The sequence below is a fragment of the Artemia franciscana genome, chromosome 17 (assembly GCF_032884065.1).
Source record: "Artemia franciscana chromosome 17, ASM3288406v1, whole genome shotgun sequence".
Classification (NCBI taxonomy): Eukaryota; Metazoa; Arthropoda; class Branchiopoda; order Anostraca; family Artemiidae; genus Artemia; species Artemia franciscana.
Window position 1 is genome coordinate 20,256,086 of NC_088879.1, and position 11,794 is coordinate 20,267,879.

At 34.4% G+C, this 11,794-nt stretch overlaps 1 protein-coding gene across 1 annotated transcript in view; it reads left to right on the forward strand.

Annotated features, from left to right (window-relative positions):
- Positions 1-11,517, forward strand: part of LOC136037974 (uncharacterized) — a 210,452-nt gene extending 198,935 nt beyond the window's left edge. The window contains exons 12-13 of the mRNA XM_065720865.1: positions 7,982-8,125; positions 9,589-11,517. Coding sequence (XP_065576937.1) covers positions 7,982-8,125; positions 9,589-9,770 — 326 coding nt within the window. The 3' untranslated portion in view covers positions 9,771-11,517. The remainder of the gene's footprint in view (positions 1-7,981; positions 8,126-9,588) is intronic.
- Positions 11,518-11,794: the final 277 nt, after the last annotated feature.

Genomic DNA, 11,794 nt, shown 5'->3' on the forward strand with positions numbered 1-11,794 from the left:
GATACGACGGTGTCAGTTTCTGAACTCAAGTATTTGAGGACGACAGCCCCCTTCCTTTTAAATATCAGTCTGTGGGGTTGTTTCTTTCGGTGAAGAGTAATTAATAACAAAAAAAATAATAGTCTTTCTATTAGAATACCTCACACGAAAAGAAAGTGAAATGAATAACCAAGTCAAACTTCAAATATTCAAAAATTGCCAAAAATAAGTTGGAAGCCCTATTCCAAACCCAACTAAAAGCTAGAGCGTCATTCGCACTTTAATGAAAAACACATTTTTTTCAACAACTTTACTCTTTTCATTGCGACATTAGTAAATTGAATACTGTTCAAACCTCCAGATTTCTTTTGATTTTTTCATTTATTTTTTATGGCAGTAGCATAAATGTGACACAGTTCAGTAGTATAATATAAAATAAGTTCTCATCAATATTTTCTACGTTCAAAATCAGTCCTTTCAGAGATATAAAAAAACCAATTGGCGAATCGTTTGTTGTATTCATCAATTCAAACAATCACTGTGGAAGACTAAACAAATTCCCCAAAAAAAATCCTAAATAAAGTTCTTAAAGTTATATAAAGAACAATTTTCTGGGTGATGAATGAAATGGAATAAAAAAAGTGACAAATAAGATGCCTTTTTGAATAGTGAAATTAAGTCGAAAGTCAAAAATGAATTTATTCTAAGAAGTAGTTTGTTTCTTTCCTGTAAAGTTGATTGTTTTTATGACAAAAACATTCGGTAAAGTGCCAATGACACTAGTCTGTAGGTTGTAAAGGGGGTTGGACTAGAGCCCAATCTTAAATGTGCTAATTTTCTATTTATTTTAAATTTTAGTTTTAGGTTTAATTTATTAATTTTTTGTAAGTTTTCTTCGTTCTACGATTAATTTAACCATTCATTCTAGTTTTTGTTGGTTTTAAGTTTGGTTAATTATATGCCTTGACATCTGTTCATCATCGATTTCATTATCGCTCTACTTTTCCTTGAAAAACCTATTTTTTAATATTATTGTTTAAAAATAAAACTAGGACTTTTAATTTCTCTACAACTGAGCTCCCTCCTGATATTTTACGATCATCAAATTGATTTGATCTCCCTTGGTGGAACAAAAGTAAAAACAGAAATCTGCGACTGTTCTCTTGAAAAGTAACAGCAAAATTTTGCACTTTTTTAGGGGTATGAAACCTCTTCTCTCAGGCTGTCAATTGTGCTAAATTTCATGGTTTCATTTACGTCGCCGTTGATCCCTTTTTGGGGACAATTTTTCCTGGTTCTAAAATCCTGCAAATATCACCAGGCTTATAGCTTTTGCAGGAAGCTTTGAACTTAACGACTATAAAAAGTAGGTTTAATTTGCATATATTTAAATCAATGTCTTAGTTTTGGTTTCTGTTGATAAATTTTGACATTTACTTGCCTTACATCAACTTGGACAGGTAAAACACTTATCATTATAAGCTTAGTTCAATATATTAAAGGTATATATATATTGAATTATAATATATATATTAATCTGATTCAAACCGTTATTGAGTTGTGCTGGTCAATCGTTGAATTGTTGCTACATTTTAGCCTGTAATAACCTGCACAGACAAACTCTCAATTTGTAGAAAACTCATGAAACTTGAGGACTGGGGTCATTCAGAGGGGAAGGATGACTTCGAGAAGCATTTAAAATAGCCGTATTTCACGGCAAATTTGAGAAATTGGGAAAAATCGCAGAAATATCACACCCCCCCCTGAACATATCCTGCACAACACTTATGATTATCTGGTAAAGTGCAATCAATTACAATCATGTGTCGCATACTCTTTTGGATTTATGTCGCAGAAATATCCCCCCCCCCCCCCCGAACATATCCTGCACAACACTTATGATTGTCTGGTAAAGTGCAATCAATTACAATCATGTGTCGCATACTCTTTTGGATTTATGTTGTTCTCACCGAAAAAAAAAAGAAAAAAAAGATAGGCTATTTACATAATTCTACCTTGCCAGCTTTTTATTTGTTCATGTATATTAAAGTCTTAATTTTCTTGCGTCTTTTAACCTGTCTTGTTTAAAAAGTTGTAAATGTCATTATCAAATGTTATGAATCAATAAGCTTATATTAAATGAGCCGTTAAAATCACTTTAAATCTCAGATTTACACGATGTTAAGAAGCTATGATTATTTATTGCTAAAACCTGTTTCGACAAATCTTCTTGGCAAACTGAAAAAATATGTACCCTGCTTTCGTTGTTGCTTTTTCCAAATATGCATTTCCGATACATCAAACGGGTTGTACGAGATATCAAACTAAATTTTATCTGATCCTTTGCCAAAACTATTTTTTGAAGTTTAATTCCATAGCTGACAACCCTGTTTTTCATTTTGTGTCGTGTGGAAGATGGGAAACTGAACGATGCACGATTTTGGTTAATCAAGATGCTCTCGTTACTTCATTGGATAGTAAAAGACGGTCCCAATCGTTCCCGTCACTTTTGCTCTTTTCCAACTCGCTCGATGTTGAGGGACACATTTTATTAAGTTATTTTTTTTCCAAATAAAGTTTTTGTAACGGAAGTACAGAATAAACTAGAAACTTTCAAAGAAAAAAGATAAGTGTTTCGCATATTGCAAAGCACTTGTCTCCAAAACTTGCTCAAATAATCTTACTGGTGATATTTCCCAATACCGGTCGAATTTTACTGATACTTTACTAAAGGCACAAAACACACCTATTAAATAGATGTTATATTAGGAGGAGGAAGTTCAATAAGTAGCCTGCAGAAATAAAAGACTACTTTATAAGGCTCGCAATAGTCTCACCAGCTATGATATCGATAACTTTTGTCAAACAGTTCGTGGTAACGAAGTGTAGTAAGGAGCGACCCGGCTCAATAGTAAACGAAACTCTAAAAAATGGAATTTTGACACTAATAGATACATCAAAAGAATCAAATTTTTAAGCTGATTTCAAATATATAAGTTTCATTAAAATTACTCTTACTCATCAAAAGTTACGAGCCCGGAAAAATTTGCCTTGTTTTGAAAAATAGGGGGAAACACCCCCTAAAACCTATAGGATCTTAACAAAAATCACACCATCGCATTTAGCGTATCAGAGATCCCTACTGTAGAAGTTTTAAGGTCCTATCTACAAAAATGTGGAACTTGGTATTTTTTGCCAGAACACCGATCACGGGCGCGTGTTTATTTGTTTCTTTTTTTCCCCAGGGGTGATTGTATCGACCAAGTGGTCCTAGAATGTCGCAGGAGGGCTCATTCTAACGAAAATTAAAAATTTTAGTGCGCTTTTTAAGTGACCAAAAAAATTGGAGGGCACCTAGGTCTCCTCCCACTCTAATTTTTTTCCCAAAGTCAACAGATCAGAACTTTGAGACAGCCATTTTGTTCAACATAGTCAAAAAACATAATAACCATGTCTTTGGGGCTGACTTACTCCCCCACAGTCGTCGAGAGAGAGGCTGCAAGTTACAAACTTTTACTGGCGTTTACATACAGTAATGGTTATTTGGAAATGTACATACCTTTTCAGGGGTATTTTACTGGTTGGGGGGAGGTTAGGGGAGGGGGCTACGTAGGAGGATCTTTTCTTGGAGGAATTTGTCATGGGAGAAGAGAAATTCCATGAAGGGGGCGCAGAATTTTCTAGCATTATTTAAAAAAAAATGAAAAAATTAATATGAAAAAGGTTTTTCCACTGAAAGAAAGGACCAGCATTAAAACTTAAAACCAATATAGATTATTACGTATATGGGGGGCTCATATCTTCCTAAATACCTCGCTCTTTACGCTAAAGTATTTTTAGTAATTTCAACTATTTATTCCACTGCCTTTGTGATTGAGGGGTCAATCGTAAAGAATTGGGACAAAATTTAAGATTTAGTGTAAAGAGCGAGGTATTAACGAAGGGCAAATCCCCTCATATACATAATAAAAATATACGAATATAGAAGTTCGTTACGTAAGTTAATTTGTAAGTTACGTATATTTTTTACTAAGTTGCCTTTGTTGCCTAATTCTAGTTGCCTTTGTAAGTAACCGAAAAATTGGAGGACAACTAGGCATCCTCTCCCACCCTTTTCTCAAAATCGTCTCATCAAAACTAAGAGAAAGCCAATTTAGTAAAAAAAAAAAGAATTAATATGCAAATTTCATTTTAATAATTTATCTGCGGAGAGCCAAAATCAAACATGCATTAATTAAAAAACGTTCAGAAATTAAATAAAAAAAACAAGTTTTTTTACTGAAAGTAAGGAGCGACATTAAAACTTAAAACGAACAGAAATTACTCCGTGTATGAAAGGGGATCTTCCCTCCTCAGCGTCCCGCTCTTTACGCTAAGGCTATTTACTGTTTTATAAAGTAGAATTGAGAGAAAGAGTCAAACTTGTTTGGGCAAAATTGATGTTTTGTGGCATTAAATAGCAGAAGCCCCACTTTTCTGTGGCATGATCTCTTTTGTTGCTGAAAAGGGGCTGTAGATAAGGTGATTTCTGCTCAAACGAGCCATTTCCCAACATTCTACGACCGCGGCTTCGATACAATCACCCCTGGAAAGAAAGGGGCCACATCAAATTACCTACAAAAAAAGTGATCTTCCTTGTTGTTAAAGGGAGATCTTTCCCCTGTAATTTTTTTGTGTAGAGTTTTGGATCACGGTGATTCCATTGATGTTCTCTTCATTTCGATATGACATCATTTTCGAAGGGTTTGGACTCTTTTTAGAAGTTCCAACAAATTATTTGTTTTAAGGCTAGCCTAAGCAATAATTACCATTCCTGAAACAGCTTCAGAAGGCAATTTTGTTTCAAGAGACATTTTTTTCCAAAAAGAGTTTAGATTTTCGGTTACTATAGGCTGTGGATAGCTCTTTACGAGGTTGCAGCATCACTGTAACCATGATTACAAATGTCTCTGGAAATTGGTAGAATACGCTAAATACATAAATAGATTTTGTGTTTTAATTTTGCCTTTAACTTCACGAGCAGGTCACATCAAAGGGGTCAATACAGGCTCTAGTTGAAAAATGTCTATATGAATGCACTCTAGCCTGCTGTTAGTGATAGACATCCTTTTTTCTCCTTTTTTTTATTTCAAACCTCTGCTCCCGGTAGCTTTAATTAACTAAAATTAGGGCGGGGAGTATTTTTTTTACAGCGAAAATACCAAAAAACTGATTTTTCAATGACAATACTAAAAATGTTATTTTTTAAATTGTAGTGGGAAACAAATGATATAATGGTACGAGCCACCACCCCCTCCAAAAAAGAAGAGGAAAAAAGACGCCACTGCCCTGTTCAACTCATAAGCGTAATAAATATGAAGCAGTATTTATTAAAGAATGTGTTCGAAATTTGATTCCTTGATTCTGATTGAAACAAAGTTTAAAAATTGAGAACTTTACTCATTGTATGACTGCAAACTCTTGAAAAGACTTTTATATTCTGATATCTTCAATGTTTTCGATGCGCACATGAAGGGTATTACGTATTGACGATGCACACGTGGGTGTTACGTAATACTTTAAGAGATTTTTTTCCTTCAGAATTTTTCTTTCCTTTTTTTTCTTTTTCAGGGACCCTTTATAATCCAAAATTTTTTTGTCTGCTTCCGGATTCAAAATACATCCCCCAATGGGACTGTGTGCCAGACAGCTTGACCAAGCAGCAATTGACGATATTTTGATATCAGGGAATGTCTTCTACGTGATAGCCTATTCCACCTACGTAGAATTCTCTGCCCGTTTTCTAGAACGATTAAATGGATCGCATGTTTCCAACCCTTTTTCCATTGATTTTTGCTCTATTAGAGGCACCTGCCTGTTACATTCAATTAACTTAAATATTTATACTATAAAGACTATGCAAGAGCCAAGACTATGTACATTCACACCACCGTGGCAATGCGGCTAACCCACCCTAGAAAGCAATTTCAGAGGGGAGGTTGTTATTAGAAGTAAATTTCAGCCATATTAGGAGATATTTCTGGGAGGTTTTAATGAGAATGCCTCGTTTCTTTCACTGGGTTTTAGATCTCACTTCCCCTCTGCCGAATAAATTCTTGTAACGCCTCACACCTTAACTTTAAGCTTTTAGAACGGGTTAGTCCAAGGCTATTCACGTCATCGTTGCAAACTATGGATGACACATGGCACTCTCTGGCACCCTTCATGATTCCAAAGGCAATTTTCAGATATTTTCACAACAAAAATATGCTTTAAATCCATTGGTTTGTGTTTTAGCAATCCCCCCCAACGTTATCCCTCGTTGGCTATTCATGCCACCGTGGCAACTCAAGGTAGCACATGACACCCTCTGGCACCCTTCATCATTGCTAAGACATCTTTTCAGGTATTTACTTGTTAAAAATATGCTTAAATCCATTGAATCGTGTTTTTGTAAGCCACCCTCAACGTGATGAACCATGTCAATTCACATCACCTTGCCAAACTATGACTGGCTATCTGGCATCCTCTGGCACGCCTTATCTTTACTAAGGCATTTTTCCGGCATTTTCATGCTTTAAATCCGTTGGTTGGTGTTTTCGCATCCTAAACTTGATGTACCATGTCGTTCACGCCACCGTGCCACACTATGTATGGCCCTTTGGCACCCTCTCATCATTCCTAAGACATTTTGCAGATATTTTCATGTTAAAATCATGCTTTAGATCCATTGGCTCTTGTTTTCGCAAGCCAACCTTCCGTGATACATCATGTCAATTCACGCCACCGTGGCACACTATGGCTGGCCCGTGACATCCTTATGATACATGTTATCATTCCTAAATAGTTTTCCAGATATTTTCTTGATAATATTATACTTTAAATCCATTGGTTCGTGTTTTTGCAAGCCACCCTTCAACGTGATGCGCCCCATGGCAGTTCACGTCACCGTGGCAACATGTACTTGGCATTATAACCTCTAAAAAAAAGTGCCTCTTTTTTCATCGTTTGCGGGTTTCCCATTTTTAAAATGTGATTTTGTTAGTATTAAGATTTAAATTCATGGAATGTAACAGGTAGGTGCATCTGCTAGAAAGAGGGCAGGGAATTTTCCGTGTGTGGAATAGGTTATCAAGTACAAGGTATTCCCATAATCAAATATCATCAATTGCTTGTCAGTCCAGCTATCGAGCACACAGTCCCATTAGGGGGAAATCTCTTTCGAATCCTGAAGTGCACAGAAATCTTTGGATCAATCTCTTTGGAAAAATCTCTTAGAGAATTACGTAACACCCACGTGTGTATCGTCATTAAGTAATACCCCACTTGTGCGCTATCCTCAGTTACAACCCAGTTACTAAGCTGGATTGAGTACTTGCGTTTATAATATTTAAGGTTTTTGTATTATGGTTCATAATAAAATTTTATTTTAATGTTATTTTACGCAGGTGTAATCTCAACATAAATATTATTATTTGCTGTCCACCTTTTTCTGAACCAATCCATATCAACATTGCTAATATGATTTTTATTTTAAAATTTAAACACGATAAAATTTTACAGTTTTCTGTATAATTTTGAGGTCCTGGTTCAATGTGGTCCAATCAAGGCTGTATCCGGGGCGGCATAAATTTAAAATTCCCTCCTCCCCCAATTTTTTGCCAAAATGCAACAAAATTGATATAAATAAATTTAATGCGTTTCTTAAAGTTTTATTTTGTTCCACTCCCCCAAAATAAAATCCTGGATGTGCCCTTGGGTACAATTGTTATTTTTTATGAACAGTACAATTTTTTTGGTACATTTGGGTTTTGCTTGATTGTTTCATACTCGGATATACATGCAAACTTTGGTTTATCGAAAATGTTCTTCTAATTTTGGTAAATGTTTAATCTGCTGATCAAATGGTACAAATAAACCTCTTGCGATACAATATTGGTAAAATAAAAATAGTACAGTCTATTTCAAAGCGTTGGCAACGCTGCTCCATACATAGATTCTGACTTTTCTCTTTGTATTTTAGATGACAATCTTAAGGATCGTATAAGAGGTAAGCCAATACAAACAAAGATCTACAAAGATGGTGCTGGTCTTGGATTTAGTCTTGAAGGAGGAAAAGACTCGCCCACTGGGGACAGGCCACTAACCATCAAAAAAATATTTACTGGTAATTTTATCCTTATTCATTTCATTCACTAATGCCAGATTGTGCCAATTTCAGCTATTTAGACGAGTAATATTCTAATTTGGCTGGCCAAAGTATCACAGAGAGGCAAAACCTATCAGGGATGTTAATGAAAAATATAGCAACCAAATTGGAAATTTATAAGTCTTTGGCATAAATTAAGCGTAAGGATTATCTCTATAACTAAATATGATGCTAAGGCAAAACTAATCGACCCGCCCTAAGCCAAAGAAGATTTTGATTAATTTCAATGTTTTTTAATGTGTATTTTACTGGTTTGAAACCGATTAGCTATGGATGAGTTACCTGGCAAGATGTTGCAATAAAACTTCTCTACATATAACCGTAGCATCAGAGGCCATAATGCTGTGTAATTTGGCCATAATCATATACGCGGTCTATAAGAACAAAAAATTTGTCATTACTGACCCATATAGTGAAGTTTCATGTGATCAAGTTGTTTCCTTTGTGGCTTCACAAATTTATGCACAGTAGTGCCTAGCTGTGTTCCAGTTATTGGAAGAAGATTTGGGTACTTTTCGTGGTTGGAAGGAGGCTGCCCGATGCCTCAAAAATGAATTTTTGAGCATCGGCATAACTAAATGCCGATCGGCGAACTGACAACATTTATTGAACTCTAATATGTTTCTGTAAAGCAAAAGCCAAACTTTAGCGTAAAGAGTGGGGGTTTGAAAGGGTGGCAGTCACATACAAAAAGTTTTGAATTGCGGACACATTGTAAGTTTTAATGTCAATTTGTATGTAATTTCAATTAAAAAGATTTTTTAATAAGAATTTTGTGTACAGACCCAGTTACATTTTCGATATTGGAACAATTTTAGGTCTAAATATTACGAATTTTAGGCTTAAATATTTTAGTTAATAATAATTTGAACGGCTAAAATATTTTCCTTGCTCTAAGAAAGAGTCCTCAGCCTTGAATCATGGTTGCCAACTGCTGATGTCCAAAAAGAGTGCAAATTAAGGCCAAAAAGAATGAGTTTTGCTAAAAAAGAATGCAAGTAAAAAAATTTGTATACGAACAGTTGCCGGTGCTTGCACCGGCCACTGTTGCAACCGGCAAGTAAAAAATAGTGTATTTCAAACGAAGTGTGTGCAAGTTGGTAACTCTATTCCTTGGATTAATTACACTTCTGACGAAGTTGCCAACTACTGACGTTCTAAGTGAATGAAACCTAACACCCAAAGAGAGTAATTTCACTGTTCCACATCACCTCTGACGTAAAAAAGAGTGCATTTCAAACAAAAAGTGTGCAAGCTGGTAACCCTATTCCTTGGGTTATTCTGATGAAGTTGGCAACAGTTGGCAACTTTTGACGAAGTTGCCAACTGAACTTAAAGTCTTCTGAGCTGCTTCGCTCGGAAAATTCTCTTTATTCTTTGTAACTATACAAAATACTTAAATATTTTTTTTTCTTTGGAAGGTGGTGCTGCAGACAAATGTGGAATCATTCAAGTTGGTGACCAAATTGTGGCTGTAAACGGGATCGACATGAGGAATATGTCAAGACTGGAAGCGTGGAACTTTATGAAAAAATTGCCAGATGGTGAAGTGCAACTTACTGTAGCCCAGCTACAACGAAAACCTGCCTGTGATAGCCTTTAATGTCATTTTCATAAACAAGGCCATTTTAGAAAAGTTGCATTTAGTTGATTTTCACACTTGACCGAGTGAGCATTTTTGTATCCCTTTTCTTGGCGAAGAAGAAGTTGACCTAAAACTTCAACATATTACAATTGTTGAGACTTGCTTTGTGTATACCAGTGAACAACGTTATATTCTGTATATCGACATGTGTTATTTATGGATGCTTTATTTTTAATCTTATGTGCTTCTCAGAAAATATATATATGATTCGAGTAACATTTGTTGCAAGCTGCTAAATTACTGATTGGTTTTGCGCGACTGGATGAACCTATAATGAATCCAAACTAGATGGTGCTTGGGTATGTCGATTTCAAAGAAGTTTAAAGTGTTTTTTTCCCCGAAACTAAAAATGACAATCCTTAAAATCTGTAACTGGGATCATTGTTTTTCTTATTCTTATTTATTTATTTTTCCTGGCAAAAGAATGTTTTACTATTTTTATTCATATTAATGTTTTAATTTTAACATCCACTTCTTGTCTCCTCTGATGTATGATCATCACTTTTATTTTGATCATTTATTCTTCTTTTTCCCTCTGGTGAGGAAGAATAAACCTAATGAAAATAATACAACTTAAGGAAATTCTATGCTGCTTACATAATTTTATTTATAGGTGTACCGGTGAAAAAAATTATTTTCTATTTTATGGGCATATACTTTCATAAACGCTTTGCGTTTGATGTTCCATACTTTTCTTAAATGATAGATATTTTAATACAATTTTGCTTCAGTTATTTCTCTTTTCTTTTTGTGGAAGAAACTGAAACTAAAATTGACTACACAATTATTTTTCCGAGCGACAAATTTGATAATTCAGTCTTTGTAATAATCATTTAATCTTCTTCTTCCTGTTCAGGAAAAAGTCAAATTATAACACACAAGTTTTCTTTACAGTATCTGAAATGACAACTTTTAAATAGCAAAAGTTCATGTCTAGGAAGTGAACAAAATATTTTGCAAAAATCACTAATAATTGCCATGATTACTCATCACGAGAGAGATAGAGAATGAAGTCACTTTGAAAGTGACTAATCACAAGAGAAAGATTACAATGATAAAGATTAGAGCCAAAGGTGGCAAGTTTTTCTTCATTCAAAAGTGGAATAGATTATGATTCTATTGAGTCAAAGAATAAAGAGGAAATAATTTTGAAATCTAAAGTTGGTTAAAATTTTAAAAAATTAAATAAATTTTCTATTTGACATTTAAAGAAAAGCAGGATCATATTCTATAAATCGTTAGTCGGGTATCAAAAGGTCGTATTCCATAATTGTAAATTTTCAGAAGAGCAAAAAAATCACGTTTTTTTATTACTCCTCCGCTAACCAAAAAACAAAAACGGATCGATATGTATTGATTTTACATATAATCTGTTTTTGTTTTACGGTTATCAGAGGAGGAATAAAAAAGTTGCGAGGCTACTTTTTTGCTCTTGTGAAAATTTATAATTATGAAGATACGATCTTTTGATACCTGACTGATGAAATGTATATTAGCACTTGAGGATATTTATTAAGTGGATGCAATGAGGAGTGTGTGCAATGGAGTCTCATTATAAGACTGTGATCTCGTATGTTTGGATATATATCTGTCCCATATTTTTCTTTTATGTTTCTTATTATTACTTTTTCTTGTTTACTATCATAATTGTATTTTTCAAGTGTATATTATGATGCAAACCTGTATTAAACTTATATTCCAATGATGCGTTTTATTCCTTACTAGTAATATTTAAAATATGACTGAAATTATTACTTTAAAAGAGTAAAACCATTAGATTGAAAACTATAAGAGAACAATAAGAGAACCGTAAGAAGAAGCATAAGAATAACCATAAGAAAAACCATAAGAAGAACCATAAGATTACGAAGACTACGAAACTTTTCGCATGGATTCGTTAATATTTATTAACTGATGCTCGTAGATTTGTAAACTACATCGCCATGATATTCCTATTTCTACGAGATCAATTGGAAAGCCTA